The 23,371-nt window shown below is 41.8% G+C and overlaps 1 protein-coding gene across 1 annotated transcript; it reads right to left on the bottom strand.

Moving 5' to 3' along the window:
• Positions 1-278: 278 nt before the first annotated feature.
• On the bottom strand, positions 279-12,153 carry LOC113978253 (kazal-type serine protease inhibitor domain-containing protein 1-like). The gene is made up of 4 exons (XM_027705036.1): positions 11,361-12,153; positions 5,784-5,944; positions 4,035-4,179; positions 279-2,655 (listed from the first exon to the last, which is right to left on the bottom strand). The coding sequence occupies exons 1-4, from the start codon at positions 11,815-11,817 to the stop codon at positions 2,510-2,512; spliced, it is 909 nt and encodes a 302-aa protein (XP_027560837.1). The 5' UTR covers positions 11,818-12,153; the 3' UTR covers positions 279-2,509.
• Positions 12,154-23,371: the final 11,218 nt, after the last annotated feature.

Genomic DNA, 23,371 nt, shown 5'->3' with positions numbered 1-23,371 from the left:
TAGGTCTGCCTCACAAGATACAGTACTAGGACTAAAGCATAGTTTTCAGCTTATTTCTTGCTAGGTGGAATAAAACCAGCTTTTTGAACTTGCTCTTACTTTGGGTTATCTGTTGCTACAGGCAATGCATTCACAGTTAGATCCATTCATTTGCCACGCTGCTTAGAGAGGGCTGAACCTTCTCCATACTTTTTATAATTTAATGTTAAATGACTTGATTAAAGCATGTCAACAAAACCAGCCATTTCTGTCTTCTCCCATAAAAAAGGAACTTTCTTTTTTTGCATCGCATCAGGATTTTTCCTAAAATGCAGTTTTCTTACTGAAAGGAATGGCTTATAATTTACAACAACTTGTTAAATATATTTAAAAAATACATACAGAGAGAAATGCAACATATTTAATTTAGAATCCTTTGTTCTGCGAAGGTTAGCTTTTCTTAAATAGACATAGTCCATCAGGCCAAGCACTCACAGACTGGTATTTGTTTTGGTTGTGCTGCATATTTGCTCATTCAAACATTCTTTTCTTTCTGTTTTTCATTTTACATTTACAACAGCAAAAGGCCCTGAAGAATTCTAATTTCTTTCTGTGGCTAGCAATTTCAAGATAATTTTCTGTGCCATGTACCAGGCTATGCCAATATATATTGCCACCATTTAGTGATGACTTTAATAATCTAATTCATGAGTTTACAATGCTGATCACAATTGATCCTGAATATATTAAATAGTTTCATAAGAAATAATCAGTGATTTCTACCAGATAACTTTATGTTCATGTTAATATATAGTGGATAAACAAAAGAAGTTACTAGACATATCACTAAGAAGACCGGGAAGAGTCCATAAAAGCAAAATCAGTAATTAAATATGAAGCCACTTCATACTCCTAATTTAAACTAATTAATCTTTTTCAGTGACACAATTACATGCTTTCTTCTCACAAGTTGACAATACTCTGTGAAGTCTGAAACGAAATAAATTATTCTTTGCTTGTTTGCTACCTGGGCAAAGGTCAATAATACCTCAGGGCAAACAGTCTATAGCCAATTTCCTAAAGTAATTCAAATTGAAAGGAAAAATCTTTCTAATAGCAAAAAAGGCGCAAATAGCACATTAAAGAAGGAATTTGTGATGCATTGTATATACATAAAAATTCTACACGTGTATGCATACAGTAGCACTGCCCCTGAAGCTTTCTTGTCACCATCAATTTAACTCATGGTTACCTTGGTGTGTGCAGTAATCACTATGTGAGTTTGTCCCTTGGATACCAAGGCTTTCCAAGCAGTTGCCTGAACTTCTGCTTCCTTAGTCCTAAATGTTGAATAATTTAGCTCTGTTCATCTGTCCTCAGCCCATAGGAACCAGAGGTGTAAGTGCCCCCCAGAAGTGGATTTCATAGTTGATGTCTTCTGTCACCCATTAATTCAGAGCCAGCCTTCATGTAAATAGTTAACAAAAGCAATTGGAGAAATTTCTCACTCTACACTTGGAATTTGAATGTGTTTCCTTTGCTGTCTGGTTCCTGTGGATCGATTTGAACAATGTGCCTGTGTTCAGTGGGTTTCAGAAAGAACGATTCCCGCTTTCCTGCCGCCGTTTCCAGCAGCCTGGCAATGCTGGCTGTGCTTTAGTTGGACATAGTATGGATGGGTCAGAGTAGGAGCAATTCATTCACAGCACAAGATAAAGGAACTCTTGTAGGGCAGATCTCTGCGTGTTTGAAGAGCAGGCACCGAGCTACAGAGCCACTGCTGCTTTTAAACTGCAGTGATGCCACCAAACACCGTCCTGTTGAGAGTGAAGTAACCATCCCAAACTCTGAACCGCTCCCTGGGCTGGGGGAAGGAGCCAGAACTGTGAGGAGAAACACAGGAGCTGTCACAAAGAGGAGTTCAAAGGTGTGCTCAGCTGCTTGAATGCACAAAGAATCTTTTTTGGGAATGTCTGAGTATTGCCAATAAAACAGCACTTACTTGCTTTAGACTGGGATTGCTTCATGTATCTATTAAAAGTAAACAAAATAATCCCCTAAAAGACAGATAATTCACTTTTGATGAGACTAATCATGGAACATTTCAAATGAGAAGGAAAATCTTGCTGAAACTTAAGAGAAAACAGGAACTAAGGAGATTAAAGACTAGTTTGCAAACTCCATACTTACACTTGTTGCCATGTGAACAATCTTTTGATATTTTGTAGTACATTATAGAAAAAAGGAAACTGATACAAGGTAAAATTTTTGTTTAACTATTGACATTTTTGCTAGACAAATTAGAATGTGTGAAAGAAATTATAAAATAATTTTAAAATTAACATAAGATTTGATGCCTTTGGTATATCTAGTAGAAAGGTGCATGTTGAGTAGCATGATACACTTTATCCAAAGCTGAATTTCAGGAAGGTGGATATATATGTGTTATCAGAGGAGCCATTTACAGCACAGAGATTACTGGTAAATATAACAGTGTGAAAGGTATTGGACAACAGATGTATAAAAATTATTATTCAGAGTCATTTCCATTATCATAGTCCCCGGATTCATATTCTTCGTCATCTTCTTCATCAGAATTGTCATAATAGTCCTCATATTCAATGCTGTAGCTTGCACTTCTACTGCCAGCAGTAAATGCAAATGGAGGAGATGGGTCTGCAAAGCATAATTGAATCCAGATTAAAATAGTTGAAGATAGGAACAAAGTTGAAAGTACAGGTGTGGATTCATATGGCAAGTTCAGTGTTTCTGAATCCTTGTTATCTATGAAAAGGAGAGGGGTTTTATCTGATGACTTGACCTCATACCACTGAAGCTCATGATACATGAGCAAATTTCTGTATAGAGTCATGGAATCGCAGAATAATTTGGGTTGGAAGGGACACTGAAGCTCATCTCATTCACCCCCTGCCATGGGCAGGGACACCTTCCACCAGCCCAGGTTGCTCCAAGCCCCGTCCAACCTGGCCTTGGACACTTCCAGGGATGGGGCAGCCACAGCTTCTCTGGGAAACCTGTGCCAGGGCCTCCCCACCCTCACAGCCAAAAATTTCTTCCTAAAATCTAATCTAAATCTCTCATATTTTAGTTTAAAACTGTTCTACCTTGCCCAACCACTGTCTGTCCTGCCTGTATAAAAAGTCCCTCTCCCTCCTTTTTATAAGCCCCCTTTAGGCACTGGAAGGGGCTCTGGGGTCTCCCCAGAGCCGTCTCTTCTCCAGGCTTAACACCATCATCTTGCTCAACCTGTCTTCATAGCAGAGGTGCTCCAACACTTGGAGCATTTCCGTGGCGTCCTCTGGACCCACGCTAACAGGTCCACATCTTCCCTGTGCTGAGGACATATTGAAAAAGCATTTAATTCCCAATACTAGTAAACTATGAGGTCAGTCCTCTGCAGATCCTCTGCACCTGCAAATATTACCAGAGGCAGTAAAGCTTTGAAAGCCACTTGCAGAAACTAGACTAGTGACAAACTCCTCTAGATCAGGAGGCAAATATAAGACAATGTATCTTTATTCTAAATTTGCCAGGAAAGCCAGTTCCTTGGAGGAAGAAGGATGTTATTCTGAAAGTCTGGGCCCAATACAAAACAACAGCAGAGCTATTTCTTACATCTTTCTAATCACTCTCATTAAGGAACAAAAACTGTTTCCGTCCTAATTTTTTGAAAAACAAACAGCTAAGCAGACCTGCCATGGTTCAAAGACTCCCTCAGCTACAACAGCTGTTGTTCTGGGTCCTACTAATATCAAAGGACTTCTGTAGTATAAGGATAGTGGAATAATATGTGTCTCAGCTGTATGGCTCTAATCCACAACTTTCTGTTTTCTGGGAGCTGGTATAATTTGCAGCAAAATATTACAATATCAACCCACTAGGGGATAAAGTAAAAGAAAAGCACACAGAAAAGTTAAAATATGGGCACTTTTGGGTAATTTCTCCTATCCTTCGTCTCCATTCTGACAAACCCATCCTTTGCAGCCTGTTTGTATGCATTTTTATATTCTTTACATCCAAATAAAAAAAATTACCATCAACGACTTTCAGTCTTGCAGAAGCATATGTTGCACCATACTTATTTCTGGTGTGGCAGATGTAAATGCCTTCATCTGACTTTTTGAGTCCTTGAATCTGCAGCCAACCTGTCACACCATACTTCTGAGGCCCACCTCTTGCCTTTGAGAAGGAAAGAAATGTTTGAAATTAAGTAGCTAGGAGACACCATGATATTTCTCAAAATGATTGTGAATGGATTAAATATCATTACAACCTTTGCTTTTTTTTTAGTGCCATTGTGCTTTGGTTCTGTTTGTTCCTGCTCTATGTTTTACCCTCTTACTGCTCTGCGCCTCTGGGTTCATGTGCTCCCATCTCTGCTCTTTCAGCTTCATTGCCCTTCACAGTTCTCTCATTCCTGTTCCTTCTCGTGCTGCTGATTCCCAACACTCCTCCTGTCTCTTGTCCCAGCACCACTTGCTGTTCCTTCAAAGCATTGCCCCCTGTTCTCAAGCTCAGCAATTTCTTCAGGATGAGAGCAGGGAGTGGATCTGGGTGAGTTGTTCAGGGCCAAGGGGCCTGCCCAAGCTGCCGCTCAGCAGCCAGGTTTTAGTGGATTGGCATGACATTCTAGGAGCTTTCACACTTCATGACAATCAGTTTCAACTGGCTTGGACTAGAGCCTCCTAAAGGGATGAGCTTTCTTTGCCAAACAAATAATGCAAACCCATTCAGAGATGTTAACAGAGGTGCTCTCATGCTGAATGTATTAATGAGATAGGTAAACAGGGGTCAGTTTAGCCTCTGAGGTGACCAACATTTGGATGTGGCTCCTTGCACCATTGTCTCTCAGCAACTTTAAATCCACTAATCCCACCTGTGTTCATTCTGCCTCTGGAAGAATTTCTAAATAACTTCCACTTCTGGTACTTTGGTATTTTTGGTACTTTAATTAGCTTTTTCTATGTTTTTCCTCTCTACCTTTTTTTCAGGTTGTGTCCCGTGTCCCATGTCCATTGGATCTGACTGCTTTTGGGCTGTGTATCCAAAAATTTGCCATGCATTTCACTGCATAGTCTCTGCTCATGTTTTTTGACCATTGGGGAACACATTAGTACAGGCTTCAGCCTCCCTGCAGGCTGCCTGTACAGCTGGCATCGTTTGCCAGCCCAGAATGTTATTTCCATTTAAAAGTGTTAACATTTAGTTTCAGCTAAAACTTGCAGCCTATTTCTAGGCTTGCTTGAAGCCTATACTAATGCCATTCTACTCATTCCCCTCAGATTAAAACACCAAGGCCACCATAAAACGAACAAGTTTCTTTGATTTCCTTATGAATGCCTCAGGGACAGAACCCAAATGACAGTTCTCAGAAACAGCATCTTGCAAAGGAGAACTTTAGATACCTGTCAGAACCGGGTTTCCTGCCTCAAGAGTAGAAAAGGTGCTGCAAACAGCCATCCTTCCCAGAATGCTCCTTCTTTCAGGCAGTAGCCTAAATGGTTCCATTTATATGTTTGCTCAGTTTTTTTCAGAATCAGACCTACATGAAGAGACTCTTCCATCGTTTCTTTCCCTGAAGCAGGCCAGATGGTACCCTGGCTGTTGTTCCTTCTGCTGGGACTGCCAAAGCACTGACTGAAATCATCATTTTTTGTATAGTCAGAGGGCCCCTATTGGGAATCTATTTATTGCAACAGTATTGTGTTTTGTAGGAGGAATGCACAGATTAACCACCCCGCTCCTCTTGCCAAACTGAATGCCATGGAAAACTCAAGTTTTACCTGAACTGAGACGTGGGTGTCATCTCCTGGCAGAAACATTTTATTCCCCTTCTTTTTCCATTCAAGGTGTGGCATAGGATAGGCTGACACCTCACAGCCAAAAATGACATCATTGCCTGTGTAATTCTGGGTGTCCTGAGGTGGCATAGAAATAACAGGAGCTGCAAAGAACCGACAGCGGTGCTTTAGAAGACAGTGCACCAAAGACCACAAACACAAAAGCATGTAATGTTAATTCCTGATGCATGTGATACAATCAGTTTACCTTTGCCTCTCACACATTGTGAAGAGCCATGTGATTCCAAGCATTTTTTAAAGCTCAGAACACCTTGTGCCTGTGCTTTTTAAAAATGCTCATTCAAAGGACCCATCTGTCCTTCCCCTTGCACATGTTCATGAAACTTGAGCTGAAATTAAGAGTTTAATTTTGCCCATGAACTCTCATCATGGACTGGACTCAAGGCCCACCAGCAGAGCCACCAGTACTCAAATGGGCTTCAGAGGAAAGTACAAGAAATTCTGTAGCAGACAGTCACAGAGTGACTTGATTGTATGATTGTTCTTCTGAATATCTGTTACATTTTGGTTAGCTAAAGGCCAAAATACAGCTATTGTGAACTTGTCAAATTTTGGTCTTGCCCTGAATTTTGCTAAAACATTGTCCCACACCCATGGAACCCATTGCCATAAGTTACAGAACAACAGCATTAATGCATTCCACATTTGTCCTCAATTGCTATTGATTTCATCCAATAGTCTTGTTATGAAACAACGAATGAAAAGGATTGAATCGAATTAATTCTGTAAGGGTCTATGTTATATTTATTATAACTGTTACATTTCCATTTACTTGTTTCCTACAGTTCTCTTACCCTCATCCCTCTCCACTGTTTATTGGTTGCCTCTGAATTGTGCTTTCCCTTTTCCCGAAGCAAAAGCTGCCGGTAACCACGAGAGGGAGCCAGCCCGGGGGCTTGAAGACATTGAAAAAATAAACCATCCCTTGATGCCTTCATACCTGATTTCAGTACATATTCCTCTATGACCATGTATGAACTTACAAAGTGTTAACAGGAGATAATGATATTTAGCTGCAAAGAGCAAAATAACATATTTACTGTCATCGCGGATTTCCTGTTTTGGAGATCTCTGTTTTCTTTCCCCCGATCTATTTGTTGTCAACAAAAAATGTTTTTCCTTCTAAAATCTGTTTTCCATTTCCAGATCAGTGATCAAAAAGGAACTCATTTTCTGGGCCTTGTATTTAATTAGCAATTTTATTTTTGTACAGATCCCAGATGTCTGGAAATAGGAACTTGAGTAAATGATGAATATATTACTAATATATTATTATATAATTATACGTTATTATTTTATATTACTAATATATTTTATTAATAAGTAAAAACCTGCAATATTTGAATCAGTACAGAGGTGCAGCATTTATGCTTCAGCATTTGAAATTTTAACAGCCTGTTCCATGTTTTCAAGCAATATTTCCTAACACATTTGTCAGTTTTTCAGGATTTGTGTCTGTGCAGAAAATATGAAATGCATACTGACTAAAATTAACTGCAAACAAATTATACAGCAAACTATCAATTTCCCCATTTATAAATGCTTCAATAAACAATCCTGCTGCTCTTCAAAAGTAAGGTTTTTCAAATTAGGATACTTAAACCCTTAAATGCTTGTTCTTTCATGAGAACTGTACATTCAGAATCTGTCTATTATTTAAAAGATCTTGTATTCAAATCAACATTAACTGAATATCGGGATGAGAATTTTTTTCCCTTTAAATCTTAAAACTCAGTGCAGCCACACTCCTTTTAGTGATACATCCAGTATAATGACATCTAGTTAAGCTTAAAATGTACCAAAAATGCCAAATGTCTACATTGACTCACAGTAGTTCTTTGAATTATTCCCGCACAGAGGCAGTGTAAAAACTTTTTAGAGAGGCAGATGTAGCCTGGTGAGTATTTTTGTTGTGGTGCTGACTCGGGTGCCCTGTGCATCCCCTGACAACACTGACATGGCCAAGGACTGAGTCCCAGCTGTGGCTCAGCCCAGTGAGGGCACCCCAGTGCTGTCCAGCACTGTCCCCCATACAGTTGGAAGAATTCCACCCTGGAAATACCCCTCCTGCCATTAACTGTGAGGAGGATACAGCTTGGGAATGCCTGGGTATGGTCTGAGTCCCAGCACTTGAGTACAGGGCTGACCAGGACTGGCATCATGTGAGATCAAACTCACAGCAAGTAGTAGTTTTGATCTAACCCAGCTGCTTTTCCTGAATCTGAACACTTGACAAATACTTGCATTACCTACTCAAACTTGAAGTGCCTTCAGAAATAAAATACTCCATGTCTCACAACACCATTTTGCTGTATTTGCAGAAGAAAATTGAAGTCATGAAGTACCATTTTAACAGAAATTTATAAACTTCATTTTTGAGTGTTTCAGATTTTGTGTTCAAACAAATTCTCCCATGCATATCTGTGTGTACTTTTTTTGTATAACTGATTAGAAACAGAGCTTTCCTGTTATGATAACCTGTCACTTTGATGCCTGGAGTAGATAAATTTTTGTTGATAGCCATAGAAAGTATTCTGATGTCTCAGCGTCCAGAGCTGAATGGGTGAGAGCTGCTTCTTTCCTTTTACAGTCCCCGTCAGTCATGAATGATCCCCATGTGTTACAGAAGACATAAACAAGAAGTCAGGAAAAGCCAAAATACTGCTTCTGCTTCATCTTTCGCAGTCAACCCAATAGCACTCCTGACTAATAAATTACATAATTCACAGGATGTTTTTTCCTCATATTGTATATTATTACTTTTTTCTAATCTATGTCTGATTTGATGAAAATGGTAGAAAATTTTGTGGCTTATTTATTTGGTTTTACTTCAAAATTTACGTTTAAAATGAATCATGTGACACAGCTAAATATAAAGAGAATCACTGCTAGACTGTTCTGTTAGTTCATTAAATTATCAGCAAGAGAGGTTTGAATGTGAATGGGGATGGTTTAAGCATGGAGAATTTGTACATAATTAATATACTTAGTAACTTTGGTAAAATATTATCAAAATAGGATCAAGACTAGCTTTCAGGAAGGGCTATTTCAGTATTTCTTTAGTGATCTTGGCCTTTTTCTTGTGATAGAGGAAAGATGAAAGGCTGTACTCTTCTGATGAAAGGAGTTTATTGTTATTTATTTATTCATTGGTTGCTGTATACAATTAATCTATTTGGCATCAATAGAAAACAGCTTTGGAGGAGAAATAACAAAGTACTTTGACTTCAGTGAAAGTTTTATTTATAGCTTGGTACCAAAAACCCACAAGTGCTCAGTGTTTGTTTCACATGCAAATTGGTGTCGGTAAAGCCGGTGCTACAGAGAGCTCGCTGCTCTCAGAGCCAGGCTCCCTGTTGCCTTTTGTCCTCAGCTGCAGCCCTGAGAAAGCGCGGTGCCCTTTCACATGGCCCCGGGCACACCGCGGGCCGGCACTGCGGCTCTGACGGGCCGAGGCAGCACCTCCGGGCCCTGCTGCTTTGGGCCCTGCTGCTCTGGGCCCTGCTGCTTTGGGCCCTGCTGCTCTGGGCCCTGTGGGACGGCCCAGGCTCCGTCCGGACTCCAAAGCACAGCCCGTGAGCTGCAGCTGGGGGAGGTGGGGGACACGGGCACTGGTGTCCCCCCGCCAGTCCAGCCCCCTGCCCAGGCTCTGCTGCAGCCGGCACAGACACCAGCTGGGCACTGTCCTCCCCAGCAGCCGAGGGGATGGGCCCTGCTTTTCTTAACTCAACTCTGCACGGCACTGACATGGCTATGAACATTCCCCAGGCTTTGGTGCATTTCAGTAAGCTGAGCAGTCTTAGGATATTTCTCTCCATTCCTGGAGAGAGGGTCCAGCCCTTCTGGGGACCCAAGGAAGCAGTAGGAAAACACTGGGGGTGATTCCTGCATGCAGGGCAGCTAAGCTCATTCCTCCTGCTTGAGGAGCAGCCCTGTAATGTGCCTTAGGGGTGACTGGAGGCCTGGTGGGTAACACCAGCAATTAAAAGTGGTAATACTTCTAAATTAAAGTTTCTTGTATGTGGCCAGTTCTGTTAAATTAATTAACGGTACCATTGCTTTAAGCCTGTGTGCCTGAGCAGCTGCCTCTGCTGCAAAGACACCAGCACTTGCTAACAGAGTGGCACTTCCAACCGAAATCTTTCTGGAGGGGTTACGCCACAAGAAACAGTGCTATTTAATCCCAAACAAGAATGCATACCTGAGGCTGACAGGCTTTCAGTTGTACTGCAGGCTGGTGAGCATGTCTTTACTGATAAGCCTCATTTCCCAGCTTAATACCCTGATGGCAAATAAAGGATGCTTTAATGGATCTTTCTCTTGCAACCAGAGAAAGAGGAAAGAAGCCTGGTATTAACTGTTCATCACTTTTCCTTTTAAGTGTTCAATATCCAGTGTTCATTCAATATAAAACACAGAATGCAGTCTAAGACTGCTAGAGAGGAGTGGGTAAAATGTACCTGAGTTACTCCCATATGTGGTCCTTTGTCAGAGTTACAATTTCAGATTCCCATAACTGTGACCCATTTATGACCCGCAGACCTCTTCTACTTACTTCATTTGAGAAAATATTTCATTTACTTAAAAAAACCCCAGTAATTTCTCAGTCAGAAAATAAAAACCTCTTCACATTTTCATTTTATATTCATGTGTCTTAGGAGAAAGGTGCTCAGGAGTAATGACTTGTAATAATATGAAGAATGGGAACAGCACATGAACAGGAGTCAGCATTCCCCTGAAAACCCACCTAAGAATCCTTGCACTAACAATCATCACAGACAACTGTTCATGCGCTGTGTCTTTAGAGAAATTGTTTCAGCTTGATTCTGTTCTAATATTTGAATTTCTGTTTCATGGGTTAGCTAGATTTTATGATGATTCTCAAATTGGATTATTTTGGATTTTTTTTTTTGGTCAAAAGAACAGAGCTGTTAATTAAACCCTATCTTCTATTGCCCCTGCTTCACTGCTTACCATATATACTCACTGGTGAATACACACATGCATACATATATATACACATATACATACATGTATGTGTGTGTATGTATATTTATGAATGAGATCTGCCTTACTATCACCACTTTAAAATTAGGTTAGTCCTCTTATAATAATAATTATTTGCCTGTTTCTCCCAGTCTATTCTATCTGTTTACTGATTCCCAACTACACAGACAACTTTTGTAGAAAAAAATCATACTTTGATTATAATAATCATACTCTGATTATACAAAGAAGAGCCAGTCTGTAGATTGATGGCTTATTAGTCACCATGTGATTTAATCGACTAGTCTAATCTAGAGGCTTATAACATACAAGATTAAGTACCAGCTGCTAAACCACATGTTTAACACAAAGTAGTATTATAACAGAATAATAATAATAATTGTAAAAAAATGCAGTATTAGTTTAATAAAGCTAGATTAGAGCAGCTAGTAAGACATCTGAAAATAAGAATCAGCTCTTTTTTCAGTTTGGAAGTGCCTCTGTACACATTACCTGATTCACATGGCCCTTTATGTTTCATGCTGATATTTCTTTTTGCAGCATAAGCCTTGTTGAATTGACAGATGTTCTCGTAGGTTTTCCCTTCGGGTCCACAGATGCTCTCTTGAGACTTGCACACACACTGGGGTTCGGGGACTTCCCCAAACCTTGCTTCATCAGCATCCAGCCTGCACTCGAGGTCATCCCCACACTGCCCATAAAAATGATTGCCCTGGTCCAAGTCGCAGATCTGACCTTCCACATTCCCACATTCCAGACAGCAGCCACAACGATCCAACACAGTCCCGGCTGGACAATCTTTAGGCTCAGAGCAAAGCGTCAAATCGCATTTTCCACAACTATCTCCTTCCCTTAGCAGCCTCCACCAACCTCGGTGGTACAAGGCAGGGAAACTCTGAGAAACCTGTACCAGTGCTACCAGCACTGCTGTAACCATCCAGTGCTTCATCTTGAGAGTGTAACAAACAAGCAGAAAAGGTCCTTGGAGTAAAGCCAAGGGGAGGAAAAAAAAAGAAAAGATAAAGAAGAGCAAGCTAGTGAGAGAAAAACATCACAATCCTGGCTTTGTTTTAGAATATAAACTCTACTGCAAACGCAGGCTTTAAGAAAAAATTAGCATCAAATTCCTAGTCTGGAACTGATAATAAAAATGCATAAACCCCCACCAGCTTTTCCCTAATGCAGTTTGGAATGTGAGTATTGCTTGCAGAGAGACCAAACTGCCCCCTCTGACAGCTGAGTTGAAGCTCTCTGAAAAGCTGTTTGCTCAGTGGCTCCTTGAGCCAAATTTGCAAAGCAGTGCTCTACTGAAACAACATTTTACTGCAGCTATTGTAGAAAGAGGAACAGGGTAAATAAGTGTAAAATGAAAAAATTGATTTCTATGAGTGCCCCTGCCCTCCATCAGGTGAAAAAGATGGTCACAAAAAGATAAACATGGGTACAAAGTAGCACCCAAAATCCCAGTGCCCTAGGGCTGAACCAGTGCTCCAGAGAATTGGACTTGGTTTAACACCAAATGTCATCTATCAATGATCACAGCTAAGAGGTTCTGAATTTACAGTTTACTTACAGGCTCTATACAAGCAAGAGACAATCCAAAACAGCTAGAATTGACTTTAAACTCTTGAGTTTAAGATGAAAGATACCTATAACCATTAAAAAACCCATTGTTCTCTCTCCATATATCTTCTTTTTAGTGTTTATAGATGTCCGTGCTTTGCAGCACAAAATAATGTGTTTGTCTCTAAGAACAATATGCAAAAGGTTTAGAACACAGACAAACATGGGCAATCTGCTCCAGCATCTTCAAAAGAAGATTCTGCTGAACTTTTAGGTGCTGCACTCATCTTTTCATAGCTCTTCTCTGCCTTAGTTTCTTAAGATATAGTTGCATTGTGGGTTATGAAGGAAGATGAAAGAGGTAACTGATTTCTCTCCCTGCTTTTTCTGTATATATATGTCTGCCAGTTCAGGGAGATGGCTTTGCAGGGTCATTGTTCACCAGCTGATGAGATTTGGTGTCTGTAGCCCACAGGCTGCTGTTACCATTGTTCAAACCACGTGCAGCTCACCAGGGATGCATCTTGTTGTCTGTGGGAGGTAGAAATGAAGCATCATAGAGTTACAGACTCTACAAGCATAGCTCAATTCCATGGGTCAAGGATCACCACTGCCTACAAATGAAGTGTCTCTGTGGTTAGATTAAAAAACCTCTGCGTGCATCACAGTTTAAAAATATAAAATTATGACACTGTTATCAAGGTGGAATAAAAGAGAAGTCATGCTTGTGCCTACTTGTCCTGAAATCATCCACAAGCAGCTTTTCTTCTTCTTTTATTATTCATGGTGCAGAGCTGCTACATAAGCTCAGTGGAGGATTCATTTTGTTGTACCAGCCTTGCATCCTCTGGGCATATCCACAAAAGCAAATCTTTTGAGATCATTTACTTTTTATCCCAGAACATTTCCATGGCTTTTCCCAAGTTCAGCTTCATACCATCTGCACCTCTTGCTTTGAGTGAAGTAGCAGGCTGCTTCGTAATCACTTCCTTCTCCCAAACAACAACAATTTCCCTCAGCCTACATTGGTGGAACACTTCTCAAAGCCAGCCTGGAGAGATCTGCAGGGCAGTCTGATCACTGGGCTAATTCATATTCTGCAGTGCAAGTTTTTGCTTTGAACTTTGAATCAGATTGTAAAGGAGTAAATTGTGTGTGTAATTGATGCTTTTAACATTGAGAGTCAGAAAAAAAATAGTAACCACTAAATTTAATGGGAAATTGATTTTTTGTCCCACCTCCTTATTCTGTTTAATGTGTTTTATTTCACACTTCTTCATTGAGTTCTAATTGGATATTTAGTTTTGCATTATAAGGTCTACTCATCACTGTCTGTTTCATTATCTGTATCTACAGCTGTAGGAGATGAGTATCTATAGGACAAGGGTTTGCTAAGGCTCATATAAAGTAAAAGAATGCTTACAGGGGTGAAACCATATATTCAAAGTGGAGCCAAAGCAGGAAGGGCCGCAGGCCAGCCCTGCACTTGGTAAGGCTGAGCTTTGCCTGGGGTCTTCCAGGAAACCTGTGATCTGAGGGCTAAAAAACAGTGTATTGCAAGGAAGAACCTCATGTGAGCTGGCACAGAGGAAACCCAGCACAGATATCCTAGAAAGCATTTTTGGCATTTACCTGAGTCATGTAATCTGAATTGTTGGCATTAAGAACTGGGAATGCCTGTCGTCTGGTTTAAACAGCTGCCACTTGGTGAGGGATCTGCACCTGAATATTATTTGGCCACTGATTCCTGAGCTCACCTGGAACAACTTGGGGCAAGGGAGGTTAAAGCATTGTGGTATGACATGGAGAAATGGCCTGAGTGTCTTTCATTAGCAAGGCAGGGGTGACGAGCTGAGGAGAACTCTCCACGCTGGATGAATGTGTGGCAGAGTCAGAGCAAGAAGTATTAAGGGGGAGGAAGGAGAGAGATCAGGATGCATAGCTGGGTTTGAAGTTGCACATCTAAAGGCATAGTCCCATCTGCTTCAGTAATAAAATATGCATTATTTCAATATGTCTCTAATCCCTGAAGCTTGCTTTGGTGGAAAAAAGTGTTGATTTTCAGCACAAACCTTGAATTATCTTAACCCTAAATAATCTCCCATAAAAAACCACAAGCAGCAGTGGATTAATGTCACTGGTGGATGTGCAAGACAGGCACCAGTGTTTCCTGTACCCTCAGGCTGTGTTGTCCATCAGGACATGGACAATGTCTTGCAGAATTCCTGTAAGTGATTTGTTAAGGAAATTGTATTCCTATTCATTTCCTGCCTTCTTCTTGGGTCTCAGTGTTATGCTAAGCTCCTGACTTGTATTGCATTATTTTGCTTTGCATGGTTACAGGTAAGGTACGTGGCTGATGCAATTTGAAATCCTGTTGCTGGTCATTCCTGAGGTACTGCTCCTTTAGAAAAAATATGGTTCAGCTCTTCATTGTGTTTTTATTAGTGTCCATTTGAGTCTTAATTAAGTTTTCTGAATGTGGCTTTTGCGAGACTTGCAGATCTGATTTTACACAGACATGCACAGGAGTCCTGTGATGAATAACAGCAAAACACAAAAACCTTCCAAGTGTTCCTTTTACCTTTTCTAGTTCTTCTCCTTGAACAGCTGAAATCAAGTTTGGAAACTAGAGTGCTCTGTCTCTTAGGTTGTACTACCTGTACTTGAGGTACCTTTAGAGAGAGGAAATCTTGGCTGACTCAATGTGTTTCCATCCAAGGAATCTTATACTTGTATTATGTGCCCAAAAGAAACGTTAAAGAATGTTTGCTGTTGTACTGGGTCAGAGCAGGTCACTGGCTGTGCCCAATGGGTATGTGCATTACTGGCACTGCACTGCTCTCCTGGGATAAGTTTTCCCCCCACAGTATCCAGAATTGAGCTTCAGTGGAGGTGTTTAGCTTGAAGTGGCAACTGGGGGTGAGTAATGCCAGATGAAGTGAGAAAGGTGAGTTGCCATCTGCAGGTTCCTACCAGAAGTGCTGACTGGCAGTGATGCAGCTCAGGCAGTCCTGGGGTCTCCAAACAATGCCTTTTCTGGGGCCAGTCCTGTTTGCTGACATGTTGCTTTCATGAATCTCATCATTAGGGCTGTAAGCACATGAACTATAAGTTAATTCTGCTGTAACATGATTATTAAATCCATTAATCAAAGGCAGGAGATCCGTAATTAACTTATTCTCCAGCATCAAGTAAATGATTCTGCTGTGAGCTTTAAGAAAGCAATTGTTCGCTAATACGCAACATACAGTGGGGCTATTAGACTATAAGGCTCTGTAATTGTATAATTAAATTATAAATTTTGCATATTTTAATAATGCTTTAATTATTTTCTGTGTAAAGTTAAAATGGAGGTTCATTTTTTTTGCATTTTTTAAGGCCTTACATATAATTTATAAAAAAAAAAAAAGAAAAAAAAAGAAAAAAATCAAAATTAATGTCTGTCCTCTGCCTGTAAGCTGACTCTTTCCATTAAAGGCTTTGACCAGGCTTTTGGTGGCTCGCCTGTCTCCACCAGTGGCTGGCTGCAGATTTCTCCTGTTACACATTTCAGCAGCATTGTTGTTGGTCACTGTAGGCATTCAAATTTTAACCTGCAAAGACCAAAGAAGTGCCTCGTAGCGTGCTATACCAAATGCTTGGGTTTGCTTTAATACAGGTTTATGGACTCCTTTTCACACAAGCTAGTATTTCTTTCCAAGGGGCCAGAGAGTTCAATGATTCCTTTCAAGACTGAAGTCATTCTTTTGCGAGGTGGGAGCTGTAGTGAGGAGACTTGCACAAAAGGTATCAGGAGGACATTTCACCCGTAGGCCATTCCACATTTCCAGCCTGGCAAATCTTACTTGCTAATCTTAAACCTTTCTCTTTACACTTTAATCACAAGGGCAGTATGGAAGCAATAGCCACCACTGTTCCCCTTCCTGTTGAGGGAGAGGGACATGAAGGTTTGTTTATTCTGCCTTTATTTTGGGGATGCTTTTCTATTAGCTCTCTGTTTTGCACAGAACAGAGTGTTTTCAGGTGTCATATTCTACTGCAGCAGACACTGCAGTTTAATGCAGAGTGAAACTATTTGTGTGTCAAAGGCAGTTGCTGTCTACATCAACAGTGCCACGGGAGTGCTTTCAGGTACAGCAGGGCTTCAAAGACAGTGGAGCTTGGGGAAAACATGTCAAACCTTGACACACAAAATCAGACAATAAAAGAGCAGCACAAGAAAGTGTGTCTTTCACATGCTGACAGCCACAAGCAGCAAGACAGAAATGGGGCAGTGGGCTGGGGGGCCTGCACACAATGAGCAGGAAAGGGTGGGAGTTAACAGGTAAGGCCCTGGGATCCCCAGCCTGTCCCAGGGTTCTGGGTGGCACCCACTTACCTCTGTCACCAAGGCATGGCTGGTGTGGGTGTTAAAGTGTCTAGCAATGTCCAGGTGTGCCCCTTGCTATTCTCAGCCCCTCTTGGGTGCAACATTCAGCAGGTTGTCTGAAAACTGGCCTGGTCCCTATCACAGACCTGCAATAGATGTGCTCTAAGCATTTGGAGAGGGGCTGGAAGAAAACAAAACAAAAAACCTCAAAGCCACGTGGTTCTGACTTTGACAATGTTTCAAGGTGCTTTTACCTGACAGACTGAAAAGCAACGTTAGCTCTGGCTGCTGAGACCCAGGTGTGTGTTTGTACCTGTCCATCTGTTTCCCAGCAGATGCACAGAGACGGGAGGCACAGCAGGAAGTTTAAGCCCAAAGTTGACACTGATGGTGCTGCTGGTGACATGTACCAGCAAAGTTCTTAAAAGGGGCAAACCACAGTGTTTTCTGGGAAAGCCTAATAGAGAGAGATCTCTGAAACTTGGAGACAATGAATATAGAGTCATTTTTCTTGGCAACCTTAATGTTGATGGATAGGACAGTTTGCCATGTCCAGTTTGTATAAGAGCAGCTGATATAAAATGGCTTCATAGCTGGATATTTATGAGAAGTTTCATTTCAAATAATATAGTTTTGCCTCTAGCAGTGCTGTGGTTTAGCCCTGTTATTACTGGGAACTAAATCTTTAGGATATTCTAACTATAACTTCAGGGCCTGTTTGATCTATGCAGCACGGTGAATATTTTCCAAAGCAATGGAAACTTTATAATGGAAAGTCTTATTAGCAAAAATTACCTGTCCCTAAAACCAGTCAGGAAATCAGGCACAGAGAAGAAACCTGAGGGATGCTCCTTCAGCTTCTCCTGCTTTCTCTCACAGAAGTAGTGAGGAAAGTAGTGTTCTCCATGACAGCAAATATACAGGTATCCTATATCAGTCCTCCTCTAGGAAAGCAACTAGAAACCAAGTTGTGATACAAGCAAAATTCTCTCCCCTCATCTCTGCTGCACATGGATCTTACATAAACTACTCTTATCTCTTGAGGGAAATAAGTTTCACCCCCAGTGCCAGATCTGACCCCCAGCCAGCACTGCTCTGAGATCTGTGCAGAAAGGGATGCACTTCCATTGAAACTTCCAAGGCATTTTTAGAAGTGTGAGTCTTTCCTGTTCTATGCCAGAACAGTAATAGAAATGGGATTTCCCAAGTTATTCCCTTATCTCTTTGGAGCGTGCAGAGCAAAGGGCTGCAGTCAGTAAGGCCCATGTGTTGGGAGGGTCCCTGTGGTCCCACAACAGCCTAGAAAGGCAGAGCAGGACCTCCTGGAGCTGCCAGCTTGGCTAAAGTCTCTTTTTTCCTCAGGCTAAACCATAAATCAGATTCCAACCTCTTCTTTCCATTTCTCCTTCACAGACACTATTAGCTCTGACTTAGGTTCAGGCTGCAACCCCTGGTAATACAGTGTCCAAATAAGTTGTGTCTGGGCAGTGGTGCTCAAGTCAAAATGATCCAGCAATGAAGCTGGAGAGCAGGAATCTGCCTCCCGCCACTGCGCTTCAGTTTGTTTGGAATTGTTCCAAAATTTAACACTTCTGACAAACATTTATGTTCACCTGTGATCAGAGAGCTTCAAAGAGATGCCCTGTGCTGTCCAGAGGAGGGAACATGCAGGCTGTGTGTGGGGATGGGAGGCTTTGCTGGATTTAGATGGTTTGGGTACCCATGACTTATGCATCAGGAGGAGGTGGAAGTTGTGAGAGGGGACAGGAGAAATCTTCAGAGTGAATAAGGACAGAAGGGAACACTTGAGACAAGCTTGGAGGAGCAACTTTTAGCCCCGAAAGAAGAGCTGAGAGCACAGGTATTGCCTCTTGCTGTTTAATTTCCTGCTCTTCTCAGGACTTTGTGTGTTGTCTACAGAGAGACAGGACTGCATCAAAGAATCCTGCAGATCAGCACCCTGGGCTTTTTGTGTTCATGCCTCCAGAAGGAGTCATGAAGCAGTAATCTCCAGAAAACATCATTCATCTCAATTACCTGAAGGAATGACCTGAAGCTGTGTCAGGGCAGGGTTAGGTTGGATCTCAGGAAAAGGTTCTTCCCCCAGAGGCTGGTTGGGCACTGCCCAGGCTCCCCAGGGCAGTGGGCACAGCCCCAAGGCTGCCAGAGCTCCAGGAGGGTTTGGACAACGCTCTCAGGGACGGGGTGGGATTGTTTGGGTGTCCTGTGCAGGGCCAGGAGTTGGACTGGATGATCCTGATGGATCCCTTCCAACTCAGAATAGTCTGTGATTCTTTGAATACTTGGAGGTTAAAACAAACAAACAAACAATCAGTGGCAGATCTCTGTCACAAATGCTGGCAACCATGTTGTGCCACTGGGAAGATGAAGCTTGTCTAGGGATATTTGCTTTCACTAATGCTTGTGCTCTTGGGGTCAGGATAGGGCAGGACACTGGGGGGGCTTTGCCAGTCTCTAGAAGTCCTGTCCCCTTTACTATCCTGATGTTTCTAAGGGTCACAGTACCAAGGGTACCTCATCTGGGATAGCTCTTAGCTTTGCACATTTATTCCTAATTGTGGTAGTTTGGCCTAGGCCTTCCTTGGTGACCAGTTGGTAACCAAGGAAGTGCCCAGATTTACCTGGTATTACCTACGATTTTTACGTAAGCCGGGGTATAAGAAGAAAGGAGGAGATGCCTTCGCTCTCTTTCCTTCCGGCGGCTTTGGAGGTGCAGGTTTCCCTGCTGTTGAGTCTGTCGGGTTGGAGAGTGAGGCCTGGTAAGGCCTTGTCGACCTTGGGAGGCGGAGGCTGCCGGCAGTCGCTCCAACGGGACTCTCCCTTGTCCCAAGGAGAGTAGTAAGATATTCTCTGCTAATTCTTTTAGTTGATAGACCTTGGGCTATTGATTGGGATATATATATATATATATATTTTATTTTGGTTTTTGTTCTTCCCTTCCCCTTTCCCTTTTCCCTATGAAATTGTATATATATTTCAGTTGTATATAAGTGTAAATATATTTATATATATTGCTTTGTCTCTCTCTCGTTTTCGGTTCTTTTGGGTTTTTTTCCCCCTCTTCTCCCTTGGTTTGGGGGGGGGACTTCTTGTGGTAAGGTTTGGAGACTTGGCAGGGAGCCAGCTCCAAACCATATCACTAATAAAAGTCATGGTAGCTGGAAATGGCATTAAGCGAGGGAATATGAATAAAGACTTTGTGTGAGCATGAGTTAAGAAGTAAAGGCCTGTGTCCATTTAAATTGGTAGCCAGACTCCCATTAGCTTAAATGTGCTCAGGATTTCACCCTGTCCTTTCTTTCAGCTAAGCTGGCTTCCTGTTTGAGTTGGCAGGGCAGATACCTTTGTCCCTGTCCAACAGGGCATACTTGGAATTGTTTTTCTCCCAGGCTGATGGAGCACTCCTAGAAGTCTCAGTCTATTCCAGCTGCAGCATGGCTGGACACACCAAACACAAACATTGTGTGTGCACTGCAAGTCAGAATGGTTTTGTGTTAAATGCTGTTCTAAAGTAAATGTCTGAAAGCACAAGCAGACAAGGCCTGGTCTGATCTTGTATTTGTCATTACATTTCATGACAACTGACATGAATCTACGTCTGCACTAAAGAAGCTTTCTCTTATGTGCCTCTCTCAGCTTATGACAAACACCAGTTAAAAGGTGTGCAGTGATGCTGGAGGGGGGCATTGCTCTTATTATAGCAGTAGAGGGGAAAGGACACTGCCTGGATGCTCTCCTGTGCCATAGCACATGGTAAAGGTAGACCCAGTCATGTTTGTGGGCTGTAGCAAAAGAGGAAGGCAGGACGTCTCTGGGAAGATTGGAACCAATAGTATAAAGCCAAAACTTACTGTGTCCTTGGGAAAGGGGGAGGGAAATAATCTCTACATTTAAAACAAGGCATTGCAGTTGGGCATATATCTCAAACTGGATAAATTTAAAGTTCTGGACTGATGGGAAGACTTGGTCTTATAACAGTGTTGAGAGCCATCCACATGGTCTGACTCTACCTGCAGAGCTTTAATTTCATGTTCTCTGAAGTCTGCGGATTTGTTTTCCAAGGGTCTCAACACATTAAAAACATAATAGAGTCCCAAATTAATAAAGCTGTACATGTTCTATAATTTAGTGGAACTAAAAAATCCACATTGAAACAGACACAGGCCATTTCCATTCAAATCCCTCTTCTGCTAGAGGCTTGGGTAAAGGGAGGGACTCTCCAGTGTGACTGAAAATAAAACCCCTATGACATACTGGAAAGACCAAAACCAGATGGCTTCTGGATTCACAGGCTTCCAGAGTGCCACGTTCTCAGGCTGTGCCTCCAGACAGTTCAGTGCTAAGCAGATGCAGCTGCCCAGCAGGCCCTGCTGAAGCCCTGTCCTGAAAGACAGGAATCAGAACCTCATCATGCTGGTACACCCTGGATCTGAAAATCTCTTCTGTTTCAAAACTGTGCCAGTTTACACTACACTTATCTGGTGTAGGATCTGCAGTCTCCCCAGGGAGTACATTGACGTTACACGAAAGCTTTTCTTTTTGGAGGACAAAAAAGCAACTCCATATCAAGAACTAAATTTGCTTCCTCTTCCCTGTTCACAATTCATAACTCTTCTGTTCATTTAGCTTACTAGCAGGGATGAGCACCCAAATGTCAGCTCTAAAATACGGATTTCTTGTTTGCAATCCTCTGATCTAATCTGATGAAGAAAGTAAGACATAACAGATTTTTGGGCCCAACCAAAGCAGCCTGCAGTTCAATATTGAATTCTCCTGGTGAACTGCCAAGAGAGTAAAAAACAATTTAAAAGAGTTTGAAACTACAGGAACTTTGTGAAAAACTGCAGGGTTTGAGACAAAGATCTGAAAAAGGTAAGAAGAAAGAAAGAAAATGCATCAAATTATTCATTATAGTCTTAACACTCTCCTCAGATTAACAAGAAGCCCATTGGCTGATCCCAAGTGTAACAACAGGCTGTAATTTAAAACAGCTTTTATTCATTAATGAATAGAAAAGTTATATCAGTGAGAACTTTGAGAAAACCTGTTCCAAGTACCAGCACTAAACAGTCTTTCCTTGTAAAGATGTGCCTTGCTGCCTGATTGTGTGTTGGGACACTAACTACTGGTTTATGCTACCAATTCAATGGAATTAACCTTGTGAAAATGCAGACTATTCCTTTCAGCAGATGGTACTGTTTGTGTATACAAATACCTCTTAGAAATGTTAATGTAAACCACATGCTCTGAAATGACAGGATTCCTGCACTGAGCCCTTTATCCTCCTGAAAATGAAAAATAACACTGTGAGCTCAGACTGGTGGCTGCTGCAGCAAGACCAGTGCCTGCTTATTGCTTATGCTGGCTGAACTGGGCACAAGAACAGTGAGGGGAAAAACAGATGGAGGGCATAGAAAGAATGTTGGGCTGTGGTGCTTCTCTCCCCTAGACACCTGTATTACTCTAGAGAAGGGATGCAAATAGCCACTGTTAGCCTGTGTGAGCTCTCCTCTACAGTGCAGCTCCTTCATATTTTACTGGATAAATTAATCCCCAAAGTGCTTTATGCTGCTGTTGCTAGACTGGTTTTGGTTGCCAGCTAGGGTGACTCTTCAGAGCATATTCTGAGGCTTTACATTCCTCTGGGTTATGAGCATTTGCATCTCTTGCGAGTGCCTCAAGTTACGGTGTTGCCTGATGCTGTTCACTGTCCATCTTGCTTCCCCATGTCAACATTCACAAGCATCTGTCCTCAAAGCCTTAGAGAGCAAATGTTCTTAAAAAGAGACAAAGATTCCAGAAGCTGCAGCTTAAGGCAAGATTCTGCAGACCAGAACTATCACTGCAATGCAGAATTATCTCAAAAAGCCAGTCAGTCTTTTCCTCTGTACATTCACATTCTGCCAAGAGCACAAACAAACTGGCACCCTGTAAATAGTGGAATTTACAGTGAAATAGTAAACCTTAGGGATAACTCTGTCCTCTACCAAGCTTCCTCAGAGCTATAGGGCAGATGTGGTCAGTGGGAGATGAAACAGCTCCAAGCACAGAAACCATCAGGTTGGAAGCTGCCACTCAAACCGGTTCCTGTTCCCTGTAGAGCTGTGCAAGGCTGAACTCTTAAGCAAAACAGAGCTGTGTGCAGTGCTTAACCTGTGGCTTTGTCCTCACTGCAGATTACGTGTTACATACCAGTCCTTTGTGGGAAAAGCTGATTCTCATATGAATGTATCTGAATATCTGGAAAAAAAAATCTCCTTCCCCTACTACCTTCTGTCCCTCCTTTCCTTCTTGAAGTTGCTAAAATCAGCAATAAATTGGGATAGACAGAGCTGACATTTTTCAAGACAATATGCGGTTGGCTAGGCTGGGTCACCAAAAAGTGCACAGAGGTGTAACTTAGAACAAGTCCTGAACAATGTCAAAACAGCAAAGTTGTAACAAAAGCTGCAGGTAATGAAAGCAAGCCTTGAGGTGGCTGTCTGCTGTAATCATGGAATTGGTCAGGTTGGAAGAGGCCTTTCTGGGGAAGAGTCTGGAGCACAAG

The sequence above is a fragment of the Neopelma chrysocephalum genome, unplaced genomic scaffold, assembly GCF_003984885.1.
Source record: "Neopelma chrysocephalum unplaced genomic scaffold, ASM398488v2 Primary Assembly neopelma1_303, whole genome shotgun sequence".
NCBI classification, from domain to species: domain Eukaryota; kingdom Metazoa; phylum Chordata; class Aves; order Passeriformes; family Pipridae; genus Neopelma; species Neopelma chrysocephalum.
The sequence above is the reverse complement of the archived record's forward strand: the minus strand, read 5'-3'. Positions and strand labels throughout refer to the sequence as shown.